The 27,591-nt window shown below is 36.1% G+C and overlaps 1 protein-coding gene across 18 annotated transcripts in view; it reads left to right on the top strand.

Annotated features, from left to right (window-relative positions):
- The window catches only part of LOC118267395 (uncharacterized protein CG43867), a 254,836-nt gene that overhangs the window by 175,448 nt on the left and 51,797 nt on the right, over positions 1-27,591 (top strand). For 15 of the 18 annotated variants that reach the window (XM_050694178.1, XM_050694184.1, XM_050694188.1 and 12 more), the window contains exon 3: positions 9,270-9,332. In XM_050694178.1, the coding sequence (XP_050550135.1) occupies positions 9,270-9,332 (63 nt within the window). Of the gene's footprint in view, positions 1-9,269; positions 9,333-15,137; positions 15,682-24,661; positions 24,722-27,591 lie in introns of those variants that run through there. The other 3 variants (XM_050694199.1, XM_050694197.1, XM_050694193.1) reach the window with 3 other exon arrangements.

Genomic DNA, 27,591 nt, shown 5'->3' with positions numbered 1-27,591 from the left:
CCGTGAGGTAGGGTAGTTTGTTAATATTTGATCGGCCCGTGTCCCGTTGCACCGCGGGGATCATTTATCGCTCGGCCGCCGCGCCGGGCGGACGTCTTGTGGCCGTAGTAAGCGTTTATTGCGGACACTAAGATGTTTGAAGGTAAATTGTTGAGAGTGGCTATTTAGCTTTACGGTTGAGATTGTTTTATTGAATTAGCAATTGGGTTGGCTTGGAAATGTTTTGGTATTAGATTTTGGAGACTGAATATAATAAACGGCTTTGGGTGCTTTTCCATCAGAAATGTGCTATGCTACGTTTGGCTTCAACCAATCATATTTATTGGTACACATAACTTTGTACTGGTGAAAACGAACTCAGCTAAGCTATGATATTTTAATATATGAAAAGATGCGTGCTACGGATGCGTACTATCGATATATATACTCGAGCTTCGCACAGCTATAGACAGCTTAGTATCCGTGGAAACAGTCACATAGTTTCACAGTTTAACTTTTACGCATCTTCGTAGCATAGCTACATAGCACATCTCTGGTAGAAAAAGCACCTTTAATCTTTATATCTTCTACACAAAAGCACAAGAGCAACAATAGTAAGTATTTAACCAAATAATTCCTTAGTTTATCAGCAAAAGTTTCCTCATCACATCACAAACCTACACATAGCTGACTGCAATCACTCGGGACAGTAATTAGACGGTCTGATAGGTATTATGATTGATGCACACGCCTTAATTGCTGTGCACAAAGCGATAATTACTTTATCACTGTTCTACCGCACCACGCGGCCGAATTTAACTGCTTAATGAGATTAAAATAACATTTAATGACAGGTAACTATTGAATATTATTAGTAAACTACGATTTATGGGAGCCCAGTAAAATATAGGTATGGTTCGGTAATGAAAATAAATGTGCTGCATAATGATATTTGCTGGTTAAGTGATAAATGATATTTATTCAATGATTACTCGTAAACTATTGAATAACACGGTTTCTCGTGAATATTTTAATATGGATGAAGTTGGTATTTATGTATTATCTGTCTGGCTAGGATTAAATACAGAATCAAATTCTGTACCCTTAGTACGAGTTTACTTTGCGTTTAAAGTAATCGAAATGAGAGTGCGTTCGGCGCTCTGATTGGTTGGTTTATTCGAGCCGGCCAATCAGAGCGCCGAACCTTTTTACTTTAAAATAAATGTCAAGAAATCTCTACTATAGAATATTTCTGTGAATTTGTTTGTGCAGATCCGTAGATGATTCTTGCATCAATTAATAACTAATTTAATTAAGCCAGCATAAAAATCTTATTTTTTTATAACACTAAAGTATCTTTTATACGACTTACGTAAACACTGAAAAAGCTTATAAAAGTTATATAAAACTTTAAAAAAATAACGCAACTTTTTAATTAGTTGCGCAAGAGCTTTGCGTAATAAATCCTATTTGAAGGGAAACTCATTAGAGTTACGTAGACAACTTAAATTTAGAATTCATAGTACTTGAAAATGGATTAATACAATTATATTATGTTCACATGGTAAGCATATTTAGACACTACGGTCAAAAGTGAAGAAAAACATCGTCATCAAAACCTGGACTTATTAGTTTGAAATAATAATTGATAATTTAATATTGGTTGGAGATAGAACTGTTACTTACCTATAACTTCGGTAACTTTATTATCTTATGTTTGCTTTATAAAATGAAAGGCCTGAATTTCACGAAATGTTGTTTTAATCGAATAGCACTGTCTTATTCGAATCAATTCAAGGAACCTATCAAGAAAGGGGTTCTTTTAAGTGTACACTTTGACTTCTTATTTAGAACTGTTTTATTTTTATTTTTATTTTTTAAAAACGTCGCTCCACTCTAGAGTTTTCTCCTGTGTCATGGGTGATGACAAATATACAAGTTTACATGTATACGACACTCAGACCCGAAACAACAATTTGTAGATCACACAAAGAGTTGCTCCGTGTAAGAATCAAACCCGTTACACGTTACACCGCAATCAGTTGTCCAGTTACCGCGCCAACCGTGTAGTTAAACAATATGATCAGAAACCGTGCCTTTTTATATCGACCACTTAAAAAACTTAAAAAAAAAAACATACCGCGCAGGTAAGCGGGTTTAAGATACAAATTTCCAAAAAAAACTATATTTAGCTAATTCTTTCATGAAGTTCTAAATAAATAAAGAAATAACTTGTTTTTACTTGAAAATTTTCAAGAATTGAAATGTATATTTATATCGACTTGACCTTTTCTAAGTAAGATGATAAGACCTTGAAAGGGCGTCAAAGAAATTAAAAAAATACTTCGTCATCTTTCGGTTAAATGTCACGATAAAATAGGTGGTTTACATAATTTCGGACATAAACTTTGCATGCGGATTTGCCTGGCATTATTTAGCCAAATAATGCCATTATTTAGCCAAATACCTTGTCCATGCTATAGACAACGACATCAAAGTAAAAGTCAAAACACTTAGTTCAATTAATCCTTAATTGTCTCTCAGTACGTCAATCTGTCCGTCAGTAAAGCTAGATACTCGTTCTAAAGTGTAGCTTGGAATGGAAAACATATTTCTAAAAAAAATATTTTACCTTTGTAATACATTATTTGATTTGATAGGTTAACCTATTGTATATATCAGCTTCGTAAGTCATAAATACTACCTCTAAACCAACAAACTTCAAACCTATTCGAACTAAAGCAACGTAATACAGTTCATGATCACTCAACGCTCTCAAATTTACCAAGGATCGCTCAGAAACCGTTCGTTCCGAGCCACAGTACAACATCAAAGGTCTCTCTAGTCCAGCGGAAAATTTCACAATTCACAGTTGAAATCTTTAGTAAGTGATGCGATGCAGAAAATTGGTACGGGACCCCGGGCGCGAAGCACTTGTACTTCAAACAATTTCGGATGTTTGGCTACAAGTACCTACAGGCAACGTCTTAACCGAAATAACTGGATAGATGATACAAGTTTAATATGAATTAGTTACGGTTCAATTTTGCGATGATTTCGTCGTTGGTTTAGTGATGAACATGATCCCTTTAACCGCCTGTGTCGCATATTTACGAGATATATTTTCGTTCTATTCACACGATTGCTCCTCCTTATTTAGTGTAGATGTTCTTTTTCGATTTTTAGGCTCGATAATTGATATTTTATACATACATACATACAAACATAACCTCACGCCTGTCTACTATGGAGGTAGGCAGAGATAATGCAACGCCAATTGCTACGATTCTTACACACCTCTTTCGCTTCATCAACAGTCTTTTCATGCATGCTCGTCGGTTAAAGTTACTTGATATTTTACTGGGCGCTTAAAGAGTTAACGGTTTTGTATGTACAATGTACATGAATATGTAAAAACAAACAAAGAAACAATCACGAAGATCTATTTTTAGTACTAGACTAAACTGCAACTAAATGTGTGGTAGTCTAAAAATAGTAAAATAGTGCTGTAATCATAATAATTCTTAGACTACAAAAGTGTAGGCTCGCCCCCAACGTGAATTACCTAACATAGCAGACAAAACGTAGGTGTTAAACACTGATTCTCACAATGACTATGCTACAACATCAATCAACGTAATGTCTATAAGCTTTATGACTTCAAACGCTAGGCACAACGCGTGACGCTGCCTCGAGTCACATATCACCACTAAATCGACATAATAGTACTACCGTGCTTACACAAACCATATACCAAGACCCTCTACTGCCTTATCTCATAATTGGGCTTCAAAGATGTTCAGAGGTCTTGTTAAATTGGACATTGTGTATTTATGGCTCAATAATATGACACATTTGGGTCAGACTTGTGCAAGTCCTCTTGAAGAGTAATGTCAATTTTATTGACGTATGGTCCTATCTCTCGTTAACTGGGTGTTTATGAGTCCTGGCTTGTCATCTTAGCTGCCATCTTGGAAATGTGATTGTGGCTCGATGACTTGGGGGTGTAGCTAATTGATTTTGTTAATGAAGTCTTTACTTTGTGTATGTTTATTTGTATGTATGTTCGATTGTTTGTGTGCATTGTCGTGTATATTATTTAATGACTCGTTATCTGCTGAACGAAAAAAGGTTCCTGTTTGTAATATATGTATTTCAAATATACAAAAATTTTATGCTGTTCGTTAGTCTCGCTATAACTCGAAAATGACTGAACCGATTTGGCTAATTTTGGTCTTGGATTATTTGTGGAAGTCCAGGGAAGGTTTAAAAGGTGAGAAAAAGTACCTACATATTGCAGGCAGTACGAAGTTCGCCAGGTTAGCTAGTTTAAAATATATATTGTCGAAATAATTTTTCATGTGAATTAAACAAATAGTCAGAAGCACACTGAATATGTATCATCAAAACAAAAGAAGATCATAAAACAGTTTCCACTCTTATTAGTGGCCAGCTTAACATCACAGATAAAATATATAATACTGATAAAAAAATCGGTTTATATTCACTTTCCGAACAATTTCGATGAGTAACTCCAATGTGAGAATAATGAATATTTATCTTCACATTTTCATAAATCGGTTATAAAATTATAACTCTAGAGCAAATATTTGCTACTTTTATTAGACACACAGAATATATTAATCCCTTTTTTAATAAGTACGCCTAAACAACCTTCTGCGTAATAGCGTGCCATGTTTATTTAACAGATAGATAAACAGTAAAATATTCTTTATAAAGATTACTTTAAGGGTGAAAATCCTAAATAACATTAATATATCTTCAAACTCGCCAAGCTTCAATACAAACAAGAAAACATCCTCCAATTTGATATTTCACAAAATATGGTTTTGATACCAAGCAATTTCTTGCTTCAAGGCGCTCAAAAGGAACTCCTGCTTGGAAACTTATGAGCTTTGACAACAAATGGCATGTTAAGGCGACCACTGATGCATCAAATCAAAGTGTACAGTTGGAATCCGAACCTTAAAGGCATGTAGTTAACCTTCGATGAATTAGATACGTTTTTGTTACTCGGATTTCAGATGTGAATAAAGTTCATATTCATTTGCTCTGTTGATTGCATCAAATTAAAGTTTGATGTTCGAAATCGAACCTTAAAGACATGTAGTTAGACTTCGATGAATTAGATATGTTTTTTATTCCAAATTTAGACGTGAATAAAGTTCATATTCATTTGCTCTGTTGATTGCATCAAATTAAACTTTGATGTTCGAAATCGAACCTTAAAGACATGTAGTTAATCTTCGATAAATTAGATACGTTTTTGATACTCGAATTTTGGATGTAAATAAAGTTTATATTCATTTGCTCTGTTGATTGCATCAAATTAAACTTTGATGTTCGAAATCGAACCTTAAAGACATGTTACAGTTAGACTTCAATGAATTAGATATTTCTATCGTTACAATTTAGAAGTAAATAAAGTTCATATTCGTCTGATCTATGTTGATTATATCAAATTAAACTTTAATTATCGAAATCGAACCTTAAAGACATGTAGTTAGACTTCAATGAATTTGATATTTCTATCGTTACAATTTAGTTTTTTTTTTTTTTTTTTTTTATTGTTAAATGGGACGACGTTTGGCCGCTATCTCACCTGATGGTAAGTGATGATGTGGCCTACGATGGAGCACGTCTGCCCATTAGCAACCTATTCACTCGGGCTTTGAAGACACCCAGGTTATACCCATCAGGAAACACAGACTCCGGCAAGGAGTTCCACTCCCTAGCAGTTCGCACAAGGAAGCTTGAAGCGAAGCGCTTCGTGCGTGTGGGTGGGATATCCACCATGAATCGGTGACGCCTCGCCGATTGTCTTGTGGTTCGATGATGGAAAGGACTAGGAGGAATCAAGTTGTGCAATTCCCCCGCACACTCTCCGAAATGTATCCGGTAAAAAACGGAAAGGCTTGCGACCTTGCGCCTGTGTTCAAGGCTTTGAAGCCGGGCCTCCACAAGCGCATCATCGTTGATGAGCTTCTTGGCACGCCTTTCAATGTGTTCGAGCGCATCCAGCCGGCATTTAGCCGAGCCGTCCCAAAGGTGAGAACAGTACTCCATACATGACCGAACCTGCGCTTGGTACAGGCTCAGCAGTTGTTCTGGTGTGAAGTACCGTCTCACCTTCGAGAGGATACCCAATTTCCTACCAGCCAGATGCGCCTTCGACTCTATATATGAGCCGAAGTTTAGCGTTGGCGATAGAGTTACGCCAAGAAGCTCTAGATGATCCGATACTGGAACAGATACATTTCGGAAAGTAGGAGCCAGCGGAAATTGACTCCGTTTGGCGGAGAATAGACACGCCTGGGTTTTGGTAGCGTTGAACTTGACCAAGTTGGCGTCTCCCCAATCGGAGACCGCCTTCAAGGACGAGTTCAACCGTTCGACCATGGATTCTCTTAGAGACTGGATCTGTGTTCCGCTAGTCCGCGCATCGGACACATACCTTTCAACAACTGTGCTGTCATCTGCATACCCAAAGATACCGGGCTTAAGCAGGTCGTTGATGTGCAGCAAAAAGAGCGTTGCTGAAAGTACTGACCCCTGAGGAACTCCGGCGTTGATGCCAAATTGGTCAGACGAGCAGCCATCGATGACTACTCGAATTGACCGATCCCTCAGGAAGTCTGCAATCCATTTGCACAGATCAGCGGGAAGTCCATATGCAGGAAGCTTGCCGATAAGGCTGTCGTGCCACACCCTATCAAAGGCCTTTGATATATCGAGCGAGACCGCTAATGCCTCCCCGTGCTTCTCGATGGCCTCGCTCCAGATGTGAGTGGCATACGCAAGAAGGTCCCCAGTAGATCGGTTGCGGCGAAACCCATATTGCCGATCGCTGAGGAGGTCGTTACCTTCAAGGTATGCCAGGAGCCTGTTGTTAAGTACACGTTCCATACTCTTGCAGAGTATGGACGTGACCGAGATAGGTCGGTAATTATTAGGGTCGGCACGACTACCTTTTTTGGGCACAGGCTGCACGTTGGCCAGCTTCCATGCAACCGGCACTTGACCCGTCTCCAAGGAAAGGCGAAACAGACGTGTCAGGACTGGAGACAACTCAGGCGCACAGGTTTTTAAAACTACGGCTGGGATTCCGTCGATTTAGTAGTAAATAGAGTTCATATTCGTCTGATCTATGAAAGCAATTAATATCTAATGAGATAATTATCTTCAGTTAAGCTAATACCAATTAATAATATATATTGTAATTATATTTAGTCTTATCTCATTAATTAGAGATTAGATGATGAATAGGCTAGAAAATACATATAAAGCTCATTTTTCGTAAAGGTCTTTTTTTAGAGCAAAAACAATCCTGTTTTCTCCCGTCTAGGTTGAGGTGAGAGGGAACTTTAGACTCTTACTGACTAAAAACCACCCCGTTCCTACTCCTGCTTTTCGAGCCGGAGCCCCGGTAAACCGTTAGGTACGATACCTAAAGTTAAAAATAAATGTTTTTGGTGATAAGGTACTTATTGTGGTTACTACTGAAAGATTCTGGATTGTGCAACTATTAACCTACGCCGTATATGAGACAAAATAGAAAACACATTGTGTCTCGCGTAGATCTGCGCTCCCGGCGTACTTTAACCTTTATCCCATAAAGGAGTATTTCGGTAGGCTCTGTCTTATTAAAATTCATCTACAGATACATAGATACAATACCACTACAACTACAATTACTTACTCATAAACAAACAAGAACTTAGAACCTACCTCCTGTATTGCAAAACCAAAATTATGAATAGCTTTACCCATTAAAAGAATGAGACCCATCACATAGAACACAAACATGAATACATCAAAAGTAAAGTTATCGCGACAATATTTTCCAAATACGAAATAATGTGGTGGCGTAGAAATTCCTTTGGAAAGCTAAAAGTTCGGTCTGAATGTGATTTATTGCATATTCCCGTTCTCTCCGCCTTTGACAGTGGCGCTGCTCGCAATCTCGATGCACACACACTTTTATTTACCCCCTCGTTACTTGCAAACTCAAATTTTTGTTTATTTCCACAGATAGATGTATAGATTTTTTCCTCTGATTGGATGTTTAAGATGTACGGTGATTTTCCATCAGATGTGCTATGTAGATATGTTGTGAGGTTGTAATAGCTAAGCTGTGAAATTATGTGACCGTTTTCAGTGATACTAAGCTATGTAGTTGTGCGAGGAAGATGCGCAGCTCGAGTAATCGTTGTATCCATATAATAGGGATAGCACATATGCATAGCATGCATCGCTTATTTCAATTAACCGTCGTTATATACTATTAAGAGCTCCCTAAACCTTGTATTTAGACATTTTTCATTAAAAAACAATGAACGAAAGCTACGAAATTTATTAAACATCGCTTTTTGTCAATGAATCGCCATATGCAGTGGAGTCCAGTTAGACTAGACTAACAGATATATACAGCGATCCATGTCGTCATAAAAAGTTGCAAGACCAATAAATGCTTTACTACAGTTTTCTTTTAAAATACTATTTTTAAAATAATATTCACCACCTATTACATGGGACTTATAACATAAATTGTGAAAAGTGGGTGTAAACAGTGGCATTACGTGCCATAATGTGCACCTCTGCCTACCCCTTCGGGGATTAAAGGCGTAACGATATGTTCTTTTAAAATATTGCTAAAATAACTTAGATAATACAAAAACTGCTGTAAGGATAAAAAAAAGATAGTCCCTCATAAAAAACGCCAGGCCCAGATTATAATTATCGGAATTCGATACTAAAATTTATATCCAAATCCCAGTACACATAAAAGGGATTGCCCGTCGTCACACCGAAATAAACCTTTCAAATACAATCTAACTCGTGTCTTACAGACATATATCACAGCTATAACATTTTGCAAGTAACATACACCCTTTCACGAGCCGATTCCGCCCCCCCGCCTCAGAAACCGCACGAATACTCGCTCTTACATAACAATAATACCTTTTCTACAGCCTCCCTGATAAATAGCTGGCTATACGAACTTATATTTCGTAACCTACAACCACGTGGTTCAATAAAATTATTTTCGATGCAATAACGCCATCTAGCGGGTGGCGCTGGCATTACTAGGAGAAACAGTTCTCTAAAATGGGTCGGGCGCGTTGTTCGGGGTTCACACAGCGCTGTTTCATGGAGAGTTGCGGCGCGTTTGCCGAGAGATGGCGTTACGAGTTACTTTTGTGTACTTGGTTCAGTGCAATGTGTTTCACTGTGAGATGTATGTAATGTGATGTTTTTCTTTGTTTCAGCTCTCGGAGCTCGAGCAGCGAGTCCTGGAAGCCGAGGGCAGGGCGGAAGAAGCGGAAGACAAGGTAAAGTATTATTCATATTAACTTTTTTTCGTTTATTTCACTTAAATACCGTTTCACACAGTATAATCTATTACTATCTATATTTTTACAACAAGAACTAGTTCTGATATTGAATAATAAATATTTTGCAAGTACTACACAAAATCAACGAACAAAACACATTTACTGGCATAAAAGCAAAGCCTTTTCAAATCCTAACTCAGATTTTCCAATATGACTCGCATTTTTTCCCGCCAATAGATTCCCCGCGCGCCTACAAAGTGCAAGTCAGTAGGGTCGGCAAAAACAGTTTCATTTATCCCCTTAAGTACCGACACTGGCAGCTTTTGTTTGACAGAACCTTCGTCACTGTTTTCGATGCCATTAGGGTCTTCGGATTAATAAAGTTTGCCGCAACTATTTTTTCTTAGCTAGGAAAATAAATATAATTAACTAAAAATCTCGGTTTGCTCTCGTAAATTAATGAAGAGTCCCTCTGTGACTCGAAACTAGTAGAGCTTTTCTTTATTAATTTACGTGAGTAAACCGTGATTAGTTCATTTACTATATCTCACTATCTTCTGTCATATGTGGTTGATATATTTATTTTTGTATCATCAGAAAAGTAAACGATTGCTGATAAAATTTAGTTGCGATTTCTAATTATTTCCTTGGGGAAACTGATAAAATAATTTGATAGCAATTATAAATGCTTTGTAGTAGTCGATGAGGTGACAAACGACACAATAAATGTCTCTTTAAAACGTAAATCAAAATTACAATGAAAATGTATGTATTGCTGTAGATACCTGCAATTATTTACTACTAAAAGTAAATACCTTTCCACATTAGTATCACATTACTCCAATAAATCAGTCATTATGTATGTCAAATGAAATAATGATGTATTAGACTATTTACTCAGCTATATCCATTACAATAGCAGCTGGAGATTGAATTTCGATGAAAGCAGAAGCCTTAGAAGTGATCGGTTCCAAATTATACTCGTATTAACTAACTTTCATCAATGGCGTCCCTATAAATTCATTGAATTAAAGTCCATTTTTCCATAATTTTCCTTGTTGATCTAAATCTAGCAGCTACCTCAATCGCTACGTAGCTCCCTCTAGTACATCCTTCTTTTTGAGGGGGGAAAACCATCCAATGACTTCTCCCGCCTTGGGTGAGGCGAGCCCCGGTAACCTGTTAGGCAGTCCGAAGCTCCGGGTAACCCGCTAGGCAGTCCGCAGCTCCAGGAGTACATACAATACAATTATTATGCGTAAAACATCTAACTACAACGAACAAGTATTATAATGTCATTATATCATCGTTATAAAATTATTTCACGTCGGCAAAAGTGTGGAAGATTTAATTAAATGTCGCAGGAACTCGATAAATTAATTAATGCGGCTGATATTAATTAATTTATAGGCCAACCAAGTTAAGGGAGGTCTCGTCCATGTTGCGAGTGCGTGCCGTTGGTTAAATGGATTGCGTTATCTTTATTAATATTTATTTGTATTAAAATAAATGTTTCTGGTAATGTTTTATGAGCCTTGTAAGTTTGAAATCTCTAGTGCATTAACTGTACTAAAATATGTATGTAGCTCTTTGTGTAAATGTGAAAAAGTAAAGGACAGAAAATTACTAAACCTACTTCCTTTTTTTGTGGGGTAAAACTCATCCAATGACTTCTCCCGTCTTGGACAAAGCGAGGAGTATCAGACTCTTACTGACTAAAAACCACCCCGTTCCTACTTCTGCTTTTCGAGCCGAAGCCCCGGTAAACCCGCTAGGCAGTCCGCAGCTCAAACTTATTGCCTTAAGGCGATTTTATATCACACATAACATAAAAATAAACGTACCCCAATCTTAACCTATAAGCTTTCAAACAATATTTTCCTAAAATAGGTCATTGGACCGTGACATAAAGTACATATTTCTTTTTAAACCACTTAGTTTTCGTCCTTTTTTCCTAGGGCTAATAAGATATGGCCGAAATGACGTCATTCAATGTATCAAGCGAACGAGCATGACATAAAATAAACCCGTCGTTTGGAACATTTGTCGGGATACACGCTGACAACTGGGAAATACGTATCCTGGGATTATGAAGGGGAAATGTACTGTGAGCATGATAAGTTATTACGTTAAAAATTTTATTTGAGCCGTGTTAGTAATATTTAGGTACGTTAAATAAAAATAAGCATTATTAAATGTTAAAAAATTGTATGTCACTTTTTTTTTACCACGGATGTATTTATTATTATTTTTTTACTTGTGATAAAAATATTCGTTACAGGACTTCAACTAAGTATTTATTTATTAGATTTAACTCTGTAATATTTGTTACCCCCCTTCTCCCCTTTCAAATTCCCGATTCCCCAACAACCCTTAAATTCCTAACCTCCAAAAGACCGGCAACGCACTTGTAACGCCTCTGGTGTTTCAGATGTCCATGGGCGACCGCGTTTGCTTAACATCAGGTCATTCGTTTACAGACTATACCATAAAAAGACTGTTTGACTTGATCACAACGACTGATCATTAACATCTTTATACGGACGAGAAAAAAGTATACTTTACAGAGATATTAAGAAATAACAAAAATAAAAATAAAATCATAAAAATAACCGAAAAATAACACACGAAAAAAATCAAATAGCAAAACTATTTACGCTTGACGGTCTGACGCTACTTCAAAACTGAGAGCTTTGTACACAAGCGAGTACAGATCGCGTGGGGGATGGACGCTATTGATTTTCACAATTGCAGGATTATGACTCACTCCGCCTCCCGGCATTGTTTGTTTTACAATGTGTGCGCTTCGCTTTTAATTAATTCTGGATTAAAATGCTGGAAACGAATATCCTTTTATAATGAAGTGGGTTATAAAATATATTTTGTTTAATACCTTTTATTTCTGATATATATTACCTATAATGCCTACCTTTTTGTTCGTATGTGTAAGTAAATCCATTGTATACTGTATGTATATGTTTCTTTCAATACAATTCAATACAGTATGATATGATTATGACTCATTGCCATTTGATTGGAGCTTGTAAGTCTGAGATTCAAGAGAAGATTAATAATATTTTAAATCAAAAAGTTACCCTTTACATTTATAACCGACTTCCTCAAAAGGAAGAGGTTCTCAATTCGACCGGTATGTTTCTTTTACTATGTATGTATGTACACTGATTACGTCGACATTTATGGACTGATTTGCGTGATTCCGATTTCACCACATGTGCTAGGTATCTATGAGGCAGCTTCTCAAGAGTATATAAGGTAGGTAATGATCAAACAAAAATAATATTTTCATTCAATTTGAATACATCCTCATACCCGAAACCCGAATGTAACTAAATTCCAAACGGGATTAAATTCACACTTTACATCTGACTTTCCATTACCACAGACAACAGTTTCCCGCCTTTATTACACCGCCGCCATTTTTGTTTTTCGTTCTAAAACTGTAATAAAAGAAATGGTTTAATGCGCGTTCTGCTTCAAGCTGTTTCGTTTCGTTAGCTTTTTTGTGTTTTAATTTCTTTGCGAATAGATTCTGTATCATTTAAAATTTCTTTTAAATAATTGTTCCTTTATAATATTTTACTTCTGCTGTATATCGGGGCAGTTACAACAAAACACACTCTTCTATTCTTAGTTTTAATGAAAAAGACAGATGTTATGAACACTCCTAAACCTTTTTGATTGATCATGCACTTGACAGACTGATTGAACTCTTCATGTGAGGGTTAGAATGAGCCAGAAAATAAAGGGGGAAAGATTAATAACAATTTTATATTTTTTAACGAAAACTATTAGCAAACCATTCATCATATCAATTCCTAAACCATTAAACTATATTGAGTAATAACACCACGCCAACCCTTTCATCACGAAGTCATATAACAGCCCTAAAATGCTGCTCAACAATTTATATCAACGTAAAACCGTGTCAACAGCTCAAGCTTACAGCAAAAACGTGATCACAATTTGGTTGGAGAATTTGCCGAATGACAATGCCTAAGGGACTGTGCTACGTTCAGAATGGCTCGCAGCGGCATTTTATCGCTCTATCGTAGGATTGCATAGTCGCACGTGGTGGATGGAAGACAACGTATTTTCCTTTGATGGCCCCATACTGGTTTATTTCGATTGACTTCAAATGGAGTGCCCTGGGACCTTTTATTTCTTTCCAGTGTTTATGTGTGGGAGAAAATATGTGGGAAGTTGCAAGCTTTTAATTTTGTTTACGTGAATACTTTGCTTTTTTTAAATTAAATAGTGTAATACTAGCTAACAGGCTATTATACTAACTTGCATGTCTCAGAAATTGCCGCCATAATTTACAATATTAGATCAAGTAACTAAACAGCAAAAACTGAATGTCAAAGCTATACGTCTTATAAAAATTGGAACTTACCTTAAATTACCTGTATCCTTAGTACAAGTTTGCTTAACGTTTAAAGTTACGCGAAAAGTAGAACGCGTTCAGTGCTCTGATTGGCCGGCTTGAATAAACCAACCGATCAAAGCACCGATCGCGTTCCCGTTACGATTACTTCAACCGTAAAGCAAACTCATACTAAGGGTGTTGATTATTTGCCACCTTACAAGACTGGTCAACACCTTTCAAATGTTTGTCAATCCGTCAAACAATTTTAACAGCACACCATAACATTACTACTACGTTACTCAGCAGCATTTTAGACATTTCCTAACAAAGATCTTCCTGTACGTGTTAGAAAGCGTGTTCTTGCACTATTCTTGTTGTCTTGTTTCTTGTCTCTCTCCAATCGATTTGTAGGAAATGCTGAAGCAAGTCTCGGAGACGAACTCAATTACTTGAATTACTAGTCGATACAGCATCGTGCAGTTTGTATTGAATTGAAGGAAGTCCTCTCTAAAGCGGACTGGAATTGATGGATATGCTTTGTGTACTGTACTGGTACGGATCAGCCGAGTTAAGAACTAGGTAATTGTATATTTCATAGAGACTGAGAAACTGCGCTTTTGATAAAGTTGGACTTTTTAAACTGCAATCTCCAATCCGTCTGCCATTCGTGAAGATGTACAAAGTATCCAAATGTTGAGGAAGTAGAGGTAGTCCAGTGGATAGTAAAGGGTTGTTGATATTCTCCTTTTTTGAGGGGGGAAATCATCCAATGACTTCTCCCGCCTTGGGCGAGGCGAGGGTATTGTCAGATTTTTACTGACTTAAAATCACCCCGTTCCTGCTCCTACTCGCAGGAGTACGTAGATACCTATGTAGTCCGCAGCTCCGGGATGTTCTCCTAAAATACGAATCCAGTTCGTCTTGCTCACAGAGATTATATCATAAAGAATCCAAAAGCATTTAAAAATAAGATTATTATTTAAATAATTGTTGTGGTCCTTTAATCCTGGGAACTTCTCGCTTTTGCAGCAGGATTTTGCCGTTATGCAATTTAACCACCAATCCATCAACAGCTTATCGAAAGAATCATCAAATGAGTTCGATACGAATCTCTATACTTACACGCATAAACTCGTAAGCTGTGACATAATAACCCTACCGATAGCCACCCCACGCGGCCCGCACCCCAATAACATTAGCTTTTTAACTACCACCCCTCTAACGAATCAAAATAAACTTTATACCAAAGCTATAAAATACAAATTTATACAAAATCATACATGTATGTCTATTCAATAGAACTTTTTTATATCGAAAGTCTGGCTATGGCAACAATAGAAAAGTCTTCAATGGCGACCCTTCCGCGCATGCGTGCTATAAGCAACCAACTTCACTACAATACACCAAGCCACGGTACTCCACAACTTCGTCCCGATACCTGTATATACATCATAACATTTCTCCTTATTATTTAACAGTTAAATACAACACTAAACGTAAATTAAATCCGTCTTGAAACCGCGACTTGTTAGTCTACGTCTTATTTGTAAGACACGGTGATCGCCTTTCAGTAACGCGCGCGTTAACGTTACGATTGCGTATAGAAAATACTTTTGATCAATAGGAGCTCTTTATTAATTTATTTGTGTTCTAGATAAGAAAGCATCGCTTTTGGCTGCTACAATGTGTTCTAGTATATCGTATTAATTGTGATAAATACGTAATCAAGCCTAGGGTTACAACGAACGTGTGAAAAACTGTGAATTTTTTAATAAAAGTGTTTATTTTTGAAGTCAAGCGTCAATTTTGATAGTAACTCGTGTGTTTTGTCGAGTTAGTGCTAGTGTTAATATGTCGAAACCTAATACGTTGAAGGCTCACAGACTGAGTGCGGAGTTCGCGGAGAAACGAGCACAGACCGTGAAGAAAACTGATCCTTCGAACTCATAGCAACCACCCGTGAGTACCCTGTGTTATTGTCGCTGCCATCGATCCTAGTATCCTGGACAAAACATTAAAATAAGCACCCTATCTATGTCTACATAAGCACTAAATTGCATTTCCCTGAGTACTAAGCAATGGGGATATTGACTGTTGTCCTTTAGGTAATTTGATGTAGTCCACAGTCCATGCTTATCTATAGAATCTTAAGTAGTATAGGTTACGCAAATTATAACCTTAATACAACTACGCTCAGGTAGATAGTCCAGCCACTTAAACAAATTAGAAATCGAAAATCGATTGTTCTTCAATTTATAATGAGGAGAGCCTTGCCTACATTCCGGTCAATTAGCCGATTAGATTACTATCATTTGAAACGTTCAGACGTTCATTTGTTTCGCTAAATACATTCGCCATACTATTTTATTTACATTTTACATCAATGCTTCACAGTTTCTTATTACTTCAGTCATAAAGAAACAAATATTTATTTGATCTTCGTACTAAAATTGGTATTAGAAATAATACAAGAGTAATTTTTGTTTTGCAAAAATGTATGTAGTGTGTTTATTTTTCTTTGAATTGTGAATAAAAAGAGTAGAAACGTAAAATGAAAAGGTCGGTTGTAAGCGATAGTATGCCAAGCACATGATGTCTACGATTCAATATGGCCGTCACTCAGCTGTTCGGTACGGTGCGCATGCGCGATGGGTTTCCCGCCATCTTTGAACTTTGCCCTACTATGGACGCCATGGCAGTAAAATGCTGCTTTAGGAATGTAATAAAAATCGGTTGAATTTCCTGAGAATGGGGTAATTGTAAAACGTGTATAATGTATAATGTGTATATGTTAGCTATTTAAACGAGAATACCAGCACTCTTGTATGTAAGTTATTGGGTTTTAGCACGCGAATGTGGACGTAATGAGAATGTTTAACTGCCTGATAAATTTAACTTAATCAAAACTATGTTTAATCTAAAAGACCGGTAAAGTTTTAGTGCGGAATTTTCATTTGAATATTTCTAAAGGTTTAGAATTCAGTTTTAATTTTAAAGCCTAATATTTTTACTTAGATGCTTTTAAAAATAAAAAATATAGTGTAAAAAATGTTTCACCGTTACTTTGGATTATCTTTGCTTTACTTATTCGAATAATTAAAATTAATTACGTACATAACCGTGTTGCCAGCCATAACTAAGCAGATATGCTAATTTATGGTTTAAACACGCAGAATTTTAATCACGCAATGTCACCCAGTTTTTCAAGGATTTTTACCAAAATGTTACCCCTTTTATGTTCAACAAAACAGTTGTTAACGTTAATGAATGCGATATGTAAATAATAATAATTAGCTACTGTATGACAGGATAATTGGGCCTTCCGATGAAACATTTTATAGCCCACAGTTTTTCACGGCTGTATTTAATTTTGATAATTTCTTTCTTTTCTTTTAAAATTATGTGACATTGCGTCATCACTGCTTACGTATTTACAGTCAATTAATAGTAACCTTACCCAGTCCTTAGTAATTATTTTTGGAACAAAATCGTTACTAAGGAATAGTTAAAGTCATCATTAACACATTGAACGCCGTGACGGTCACCGGTGACCGACGTTAGCGGAGGATTTGCCTTCAATAGTTTTCTATTGGCACTCAAAGACTTAAATTTATCTCTGATTACGGCATTAAGTGTGTATAATAAAACATATAAAATGTTTACAAAGACGATTAAATTTCACAAACTCCATAACTGGTCTTAATACTAAAATCAAGACTCCTAAACTATTCAGAGCATACCTGCTGACTTGTAAATTATACCTACAGAAAAATCAGCCTAAAATTACCTTACACGTTATACAAAAAAAGCAATACTAATATGTTCTACCTTAGCGCTTACGATGAATATACAAACATTACTGCTAGAAATTATAGGCAATCCATCTATGCCAGACTCAGACCAATCTATCGTACTAAACAATGAAAACAGTAGCTACCCACGCAACGCAACTCGTAAGTGATATTGGAAAAACTCGAACGAGAATCACAGAGACACCCATTTGCCTCTTATTTTTCTTTTTTTTTCTGTTTCTTTCTGTATTCTGCCAGTAAATCAAATTTTAGTTGCGAAGTTCTCGAGTGTGTATAATAAAGTTTGTTATTGTTTGGTCAACTTTATGTTTCGGAACTATTAAGTACTATTTATTTTGCTATCTTATTTAATGTTATTTGGACGACAAAATTTCGAGTTTTGAGTGATATAGGAAGTTTGTCCTTAAGTAAAATATTTCTCTTAGTTTCTATTCTTCTTAGCTCAAAGTAGTACACACTAATAATTATGTGAAAGTTTGTTTGTTTGAATGTTTGTCCGTCAATCGGGCTGAAATGGATTTTGATGAACTTTGGTATACAGACAGGGTATAAACTTGGGCGATAAGATTCTTTTTATCCCACGGGAACGCGGGTGAAGCCGCTGGCTGAAGCTAGATTCCAATAATTTTGATATGTTGCTAGTTTGTGGGACACAGAGTTAGCGTAATTTTTTATGTCATCATTAACTTTCACAGATTTGATATATCCATTGATTAGTATAAAAAACACGGATGCTACGTTGAGACCAAAACGTAAGTGAGTTCTCATCACCTCACTCAAGAACTCGCAAGCAAATCACATTCGTGGAAATGATGATTTGAACACTGAGTAGTGGCAAACGGCCATGAGTCACAGAGAGCAATAACCTTAGCTAGACTATTGTGGATCAGTCGCTGGATTAGTCTGCAGATCGCAGCCTTAAAGTAAATACTGAAGGAAACGATAAAAGAATTTTACTTAGCGTTTTAAGCCACAAATCTAGGTAATGGAAGCCGGTGCTCTCTGATTTTATTGTTGGTTTCAAACGATTGGTGCGATGAAATGGCATTGTTCGTGGCGAACTCGGCTTAAATTTTCAAAGGTCGGTTTAATTGGAGAAGTTTTGTATGGATTGTCGAAGAAATATCTTTAACTTTCACACCCAATCCCTAAGTGGATTAGTTTCTGCTTTTAAGACATATCGGTACAAATCTCTTTGTAGCTTTGTCTTTACAATAATGTATTATTTCTTTAGATATCTACCGTCTTACAAAGTGCTATCCATTCCACATACATACTCACTAAGATTTAAGTATGTAAGACAGTAATTACTTATATCAACGAACTCATAAATCATTTATAAATGGCAGTTTCATAAACACAATCGCCGTTTTGTTTTACGTTAATTTAACATAATGATTGCGATCCAAGCTATAAGCGTTCCCATAAGCGACGTTAAGCACTAGGCCTGATGTAGTTTGGAAGAAGTGATCCCTTGCGACTTAATTATTTAAGACTCTACACGGAAAACACTAAAGCCTGGTTTATACTTGGCAACTTGACGCGTGTCATGTTGCATAACATGGTCAAAGCCTTTTTTTAGGGGAGAAAATCATCTAATGACTTCTCCCGCCTTGGGCGAGGCGAGAGGAAGTGTCAGACTCTTACTGACTAAAAACCACCCCGTTCCTACTCCTGCTCTTCGAACCGGAGCCCCGGTAAACTCGCTAGGTAGTCCGCATGTGGTGCTGTATATGTTAAAGATCCGGTGCACCACATTCAAATAAAATTAACCAAATTTTATCTTACAGATAGTTAAAATGTATAATTAACATTTTGTATTTTATGTGGGAAGAAACTGGCTATCCAAAATATTATGTCAAACGGGCCATAAGTGTGACAAATTGGAACAAAGCTTAAAATACTCCTTGGAGAACTGTAAGTTTGCTAAGACGCATGCTCGACATGTGACCAGGTCAGTAGGTCAACTCTTTCATAACTGCTCCATATTATCGTTTGTTTCTTTAATGGAATGTGCATTGTAACAATTATGGTGTTACATTTCTTAGTTAAACATATTCCCCCTTTTTATTTGGAGACGTAAAACTGTTATTTTAGCATTAATATTTTTATCTTCAGGATATTTTCCAAAAAGATGTACAGGATATAACCTGGAAACCAGCACCTGTGATACCTCTGGTGTTGGACACCCGCATAGGCGGCGCTGATCGCTTACCATCAGGTGATCCATCTGCTCGTTTGCCTCCTATCCCATACAAAAGAAATAATAATAATAGGTCCATTTAAATTTCTCATGATTAAAATATTTTTTCTCACCAAAACAACTCTTACAGCATTTGCCAATAAGAACACACAGAAAAATCCTCATTTAATTCATATACCACAGAACATATTCCACGTATGAATAACTAATGCAGCAATGCACGAACCGTGTCCCCCATAAAACAGTATACACAATACATGAGCGGGGAAATTGCATTATACCATCCACGAGGCACAAAGTTGAGCTGATAAACCACACAAAGCGTTACAGAGTTAAATTTTGTTACAAGCACTAACTTAGTTTAAAGTTATTGTTAGTACTGATATCACATGAGTTACAGTTTATTTTAACTGTGGTAGTTAAAGTGTTATTGTGTAGGTAGGTAATAGATAAGGTGAAATGAGAAGAGGCTAAGGTTAAAGTCGGGAGTGTGATGAATTTTAATGATGACTAGAAATTAGACGGAATGAATGGAAGTATAGATAGTAATTGTGGGAATTAGACGATATATACAAAAAAAACTTCAATAAGCGCTTCGCTTCTTTTGCGAAATGCTAGGGATTGGAATTCTTTGCCGGAGTCTATATTTCCTGATGGGAGTCTTCAAAGCCCGAGTGAATAGGTTGCTTATAGACGTGCTCCATCGTAGACCGCGTCATCACTTACCATCAGGCGAGATAGCGGCCTAACATCGACCTATAAATCGTAAAAACAACAAAGTATAGCAGTTTATAAGCTGCAGACCTTTAGATGCACACGTCAGAATAACATGTTATACCGACTGTTTATTCAAACGTTTAAAACTACTATTAGTATTTGTTTTATACCTTTATCTAAATCCAAAATTGTTGATGCGTAAATAACATTATCGCCAGTATTAGAGTTCCGTAATTATCCGCGTATACTCCATGCAGTAGTAATGCATTCGAAATGGCACCCAAATGGCCTACACCAGCGGTTTAATGCCCAACTTCTATGATAATTTATGAAGCGGTAATGGTGTCCTAATGGTGACTCTATTAAAATCCCATGAGCCAGGTATGGAAAATTTGTGAATCATAAGTTTGTGTCACCTAGGTATAGTTTTCCCCTGGGAATGACAGAAATTCAACAAATTAAAATACACCATTTAGTTAGAAAAAGGGGCTGGTACTATACATGGAATACAATTAAGTATTTTTGGATTTTTTTGGGAATTCTTAGTAATAGCTGGGATTGTTCCTGATAGGTGGCAAAAGGTTCACTCACTTTTGCGATGACGGGATTGGTACAATGGTAGATACAAAAAAGACTCTCTTTTTAAAAAGCCGGCAACGCACCTGTGTTTTGCTCTAGTGTTGCGGGTGTCCATGAGCAGTTGATCGCTTACCATCAGGTGACATAAATCTGCATGTTTGCCACATATTCCTTAAAAAAACAACGGAACTCATAACCTATATAATTGATGAAGAGGAGATTCTGGGATTCTGGACTTCAAAGTAGTAACGTTTTGTTAAAACTAGCAAAAACAAAATGTCAAATTAAAATAATACTTACAGTATATACATACCTTTAAGAAATTAAAGATTTAGGATCTGTATTCAGCAGAAGAGCTTATTGGTATTGGACCGAAGAATAAAGGTCAAGTTACAGGCTATAAATTGGTAGCCTATTTTGTTTTACATAATCACGTGATGAGCAAGCACAGAGATAGCCGTAACTGTGTCTCGGACAGAGCCTTCTAAAAGCTAGGGTTGTCAACTGGACTTTACACTAAAGAATATTTTATAGGTATTGCTAAAAATCTGGATCCGGATCTGGAACTGATCAGAACAATATTTTGCAAGTGAAGAAAATTATATTGAAGATTTATTTGACATAAATGATAAATTCGTATCGTTTGAAATGCATTATGCATTAAACATAATGAAATAACATGTGGTAACAGAATATTGTGCTGTAGGTGTAGTTTCTGAGTTATAAGCTTAATATTTAAATCAAATGCTCCAGGTAAAGAAAATCATATCGTAATTAACTATCAAATTAAAATAATAACAACAACCCAATACAAAATCTGTCAGTTATCAAAGCATGGGACGTGTGTTAAGAGCCAACGTCATACAGAAGATTTTTATTTTCCACCGCTTAGCAAAATATTCTCGGCACATAAACGAATCTGTCTCCAGCAGTATTTCTTATAGCGCCATATTTATCGCCATATCGATACAGACGTAGAATATTTATATGAAAATTCCTATTGTGTCGAGGATCTGCAGCCCTAAGGTGGAATCTCCATAATTCATGAGTCTGCATAGTATGACGCATTGCGCATTTACATATATTCCCAAACACAACCCGCCCATTGGCCGCAGCTGCTTCTGTAATACATTTTTTATTATTTTCTCTTTTACTGAAAATAGTTTTTGCATTAAAAGGAGGTTGTAAACCGATATCCAAGTACTCTTTTGTTCCTTATTTGAATATCTGAAAATGGAATAGAAAATTCTCTTCGCGTTTTCAAACGATGCGTGTTCGAAAGGATTTCTCACTAGTATTGTATCCGAAGTACCTAAATCTTCAGTTCAGCACACCCTGTGCACAATGCCTCTAATGGCTTCAACTCAAAACTTGAACCATTTTCATCCCCTTACTCGATAATAGTAGGTATCATCTTTTAATCACGACGTAATGCTATTGTAAAGAATAAAATTTAAGCTTCGTTTCAAACAAAAACGGTAACAAAATTTTCACATACGAATATACACATTCTTCCTCCATCCGTATCGAATTCAGTGTTATTCAATCCCCGGGTTTCGTTGACAAGGGTTGAGCCAGGTTCCGACAAAGTTGTGATGATAGCTTGACAGATGGAAACAAATACCTCAACGATATGTTTACCTCTATATTAAACCCCGATTGGGATGTTTCCTTGTCTGTACGGGTCTTTTGAGGATTTTCCTATAGGATTATCTCTAACAATTTGATCTACAAGATCGTGGGTGGATATCTGGCTTTTGAAAAATAGAAGATTTTTAAACAAATAATAATTTTCATCTTGTGTTAAATTCAAAGTCAAAATCAAAGCATTTATTTCAATTAATCCTTAATTAGGTACTTTTGAAACGTCAAATTGAATTGTCCGTCAGTCTGTCTGTCAGTAAAGCTAGGTGCTCGTTCCAAAGTGTAGCTTCGAATAGAGAAAAGCGAGCAAGACACTCCATCGTTACTCTAATTATATTGTTTTTTACCTTTAGGAACCTTTTTGAAATAGTGAATTATAATAAACCAATATATTATAATTCACTATTTCTTTCTTATCCTAATCCTGTATTTATTCATTTATCTTGTAGATTACCATGTGTTTTTTAAAGTCGTACTTACTTTACTTTGTGACTCTCAATTTTTTTGTCATCGCCATCGACCTATAAAACGAAATCAACAATCGTTTCCATTTCATTTACAAACCATATGTTTCTAATTTCCATTTGGACTATTCCAGCTAAGAGTTACGCAACTATACTACAGGAAATCACGTCCAAAAATGTCGCAGGAAATTGGTATCGTATGGTTTCCTCTAGTGAATTGTGGTAACGATATTTTATTATGCGCTGCCCGTCTGTCCATCACTCGAGACGTTTAGATACCGCCGTAATAGACAGCACGTCTTGTCCTGTCCAAATATTGTGGAGTAGGGCTTGTTTACATTGAAACTTTAAAATGTATTGTTTGAATTTTTTGGAAAAAAGTCTTACTATTTGACAAAGTTCGTCTTTAAAGTCTGTTGACAAATTATTGAGAATTTTTCTGTCCTACTTTGCTTGTATTTGAAAAAAACTACTTATTATTCTGTGCTAATACACTATTAAGTACCTAACTGATTTTAATTTAATTCATGCACAATAACAACAACAATCCAAACAAGATGATTTGAAAAAATAAATGCGTCATTTTATCACTCTAGCATGACTACACCTTTACTTATTGCTGACCTTGTTTGACAAACAGCCGATTGGATATCCAAAGTCCTTATTGAGAATATGATTGGGTAGAATTGGATACGACACGTCCATTTTCAGCACAATACTAATTGGACATATCGTAAATTACATGTAAATCATGTAACTGTCATCTTGTCGTGTCAGACATGTTTAACAAAGTATAAATGATCGTAGTCCTGTTTATTCGTTTGTTTAGGAAATTACTCCTGAATAAGTTGACTTATATTTTCTAAATGGTCCCAACTTTTTGTAATGATGCTAAGTTTTCATAATTAACATCGAACATACTATTCTACGACTGTAGCAAACCGTGGTAGCAAACGATATTTTATGTTTACTGTGTGTTATGATTACTGTGAATTTAATTTACTTCCTTAGTTTAGTTACGCGAATATAAAAATTCGACAATCCCACAGGGGCTTATGCTTGTAGTACTGTGCCCGTTCCTATTAGATAAAAAATATCCTATGTCCTTACCCGGGTTGTACCGCAACCTCAACCATCATAATACCGCATTTCAATCAATTTCAAATAGGTACAGTCGTTTAGAAGATAGAAAACTCCAAGATTTAAACGCCTAGTTCCCGTTCCGTCAATTTATTTGTAAATTCACTATCGTCATAACCTGACGTTGTTATTATGCAATTATTTGTTTACGTCTTCATGTAGTCTAAATATTTACTTACCTTACGTTTACCGTCGAAACATACAGGCTGTGTTTGTTATATAACTTGTTTGTAAACAATTGTATTGTCTAGTTCTATTGTATCAGCTTCCTCTACCATTCTCGTTTTGTGATCTGTTCTATCTGGACAACGCTTATTGGTATTCTACGAAAGACCATTTGGTTCCTTGATAATGAAGTGGTTGTAACGTGTCAGTTGGGTTATTGTGTGTCCAAAATGGTTTATAGTGCTTTTAATTTAGCAATATGCTTCAAAAACCAGGTGAGGATACAAATGATGAAGGTAAATGTATCGATGAGTGTTTTTTTTATTTTAGGTTAGAGCACAGCTTTGTAAAATTAGACAGAGTTCGGTTGTATTCCAGCGATTCTTTGTTCATACATCGTTCACATTTGACTTGTCTTTGTCTTGTAATGAAATATTATGAAGGCAATAATAGCGACTTTAATGAAGTACTAGAAAGATTATAAGAAATAATGATTTGCATTAAGATATGTGGTCGGATTTGCAACTGTCAAGTACGTTCCTAAGGGTACTTTTCCACCAGAGATGTGCCTACGTTTTTGTTGATGCGTTTGGCTTCCACCAATCATATTCATTGGTACACATACCTTAGCACTGGTGGAAACTGACTCAACTATGCTATGTTTTTTTAAAGGAAAGAAGTGTGCTATAGATGGCTTCTCTACGAGTTTGATTACTATGAAGTTAAGTACGTAGTACTAAGGGTGCATATCCCTCGGAAAATAACAATTTCTTTCAAGACCTCAAGTTATCTTAATTCTACAAAATACAATACCAGCAATGCACGTTACATACATACATCTCGTCCAGTATCTGCGTGTGAACTATGACTGTATTTGGAAACCCGCCAGACCGTGGCGCCGGCCGCCACTTGCGTTTTTGTACGTTTTAGCTTTCGGATAAACTGTGTGGTTTGTTTCGTGTGTATGTTGTTAGTAATTGTCGGTGTTTTCTCAAGATATTGATGTAGGCACGTATTGAATTTTTACGGGGATTGTAATACTGTGTGGGGAATTTTGATTCCTTCAATTGAATGTTATATTTTGCAGGCCTAAAAACTCCAGTTGTTTTTTACTGTCATTGGGCTTAACTAACTGCATAGCTGCATTTCGAACAAATTAATTATCTATTAAAAACACTCATTATTGTGTAAACTTAAAAAAACTTAACTAAACCTTTGTCAAAAACCTTGATAAGAAAGAAAGCTAAGCTTTAGTCAGTTTGTTTGGATGTGAGTCCGTCAATCACACTGAAACTACTGAACGGATTTTGATAAAATTTGGTATACATACAGGGTATGAGCTGACTAGGGTGATAGGATATACTTATCCCATGAGAACGCGGGTGAAGCCGCTGGTGGAAGCTAGTAGATAATATGAAACACTTCTGAACCTTGTAAAAAACTCTATTACCTTAGAACAAACTTTAAAAAATCCCATATTGGTACATACAGTAGTAAAACTTTACAACAAAAAAGTAAGTAAGAAGTAGCACGGTAACTAGGGAACAAAACGACTCGCTGTAACTTGCTTAGTGTCGCACGGTGTTAAAGTTAGTGCCGGCTGTAAAACTTGGTACCTTGCTTTAAGTACACCTAATCTAGAATAGCTAGACACTGCCCAACTAACATTTAAGCGTTGGTTACAGGTAATTAAGTAACTTCAAGAGGTATAACAGGCTTAGAAGGCTTTCAGTAGTAGATTTTAATCTATTAGAAGAGATAAGAAATAAATTAAACACCAACAGTGATACTATAACTTCAGTAAACGATGCAAAACAACTTTAAAACTCCGAATAGTGGTATTGGAAACTAATACTCTTAAAATATTAAAGCTTTACTCTGTCGGTAGCACTTCAAGTTTTACAACGGTGTTCACTGACACCTATTAACTTCTATTGTTATTTATTTATCACAAAAAAGTGTCTTGTACGTGTATAGGTTCTATATCGGCTATAAGTGCAGCAAATGGTTCTATGGTAGAGTTATTGGAGAATGTAGTAACACGAAATATTTAAAGTATCTAATAACTCTTTTTAGCCTTGCTTAAGGGTTATGGTGTCATACCAATTTTATTAAAAACTGTTCTAGGGCGTTATGAACACTATAAGCTATATTCGTCAGGGTTCTGTTGGTAGAAATACCGATGATTTCATAAAAAATACACATGATTTGTCACATAATCAAGATATAATGAATAATTTTACATGGTTTGCTCAAGAAAGAGTGAGCTGTACACAACAGGGTTCCGTTGAGCAACATATTGAGGAAACTGAAATGTGGACGTTGTGGCTGTAGTCGAATATCATCATCGGTTTCATCCGTATCGCTGTATTTCATCATTTCAGAAATTTGTTCATCACCCGCTTCGTAGCTTGAAATATTTATACGTTTTACTGTACATTTCATAATCTCCCACTCAGGCGTAGGTTTTGAATTGTACTTCGATGGAGCCTTGTAAGGGTATCTTAGAATATTATCGATCTCCCATCCCGATGGAACAGTAAATAATTTCTTTTTATTCCCTTCAATCGTTTGAATTATTTTAAATGGCATTCTGAAATAAAAATTTCATCAAATGAATAATAATACTCGTAAATCGGTATTACGATACATAGATTCTTAATTGCATCAGCAACAAACAAACTCAAGCTGTTTTCAATGGATGTAAAAGTGAAGACACAAGAAGAAAAAATTGATAGTGTGTAATTGACCTTGTCAAAGGTTGGAGTGATTGTTTAGTAATGTTTTGCAACATAGCATTTTCGATCATAATTTTCTTAGTTAAATATTAAACTACTAAATAAATAACAATCTACATAGTAAAGCTGGAAACTGCTTATTCATTTTATATTTAAATGGTTTTCAATAATTTGTCAAAGAACCCTAATGTGGTTTGTACGTTATAGCTACTAATAATGTCTTAATTCTAATAAATCTCATTGACTAAGAGTATTGTTACACTGGTATATCTACCAAAGCCTGCACAATATTCTTGACTACAGATATTGTGTCGCAACGAGTGCTATAAATGAGTTAATAGAGTATTTTAACATTAAAGCGGGCTCGCCATTTTTTTTGTAAACATAACATTACAAACAAATAGGTA

Source organism: Spodoptera frugiperda, chromosome 6 (genome assembly GCF_023101765.2).
Source record: "Spodoptera frugiperda isolate SF20-4 chromosome 6, AGI-APGP_CSIRO_Sfru_2.0, whole genome shotgun sequence".
NCBI classification, from domain to species: domain Eukaryota; kingdom Metazoa; phylum Arthropoda; class Insecta; order Lepidoptera; family Noctuidae; genus Spodoptera; species Spodoptera frugiperda.
The sequence above is the reverse complement of the archived record's forward strand: the minus strand, read 5'-3'. Positions and strand labels throughout refer to the sequence as shown.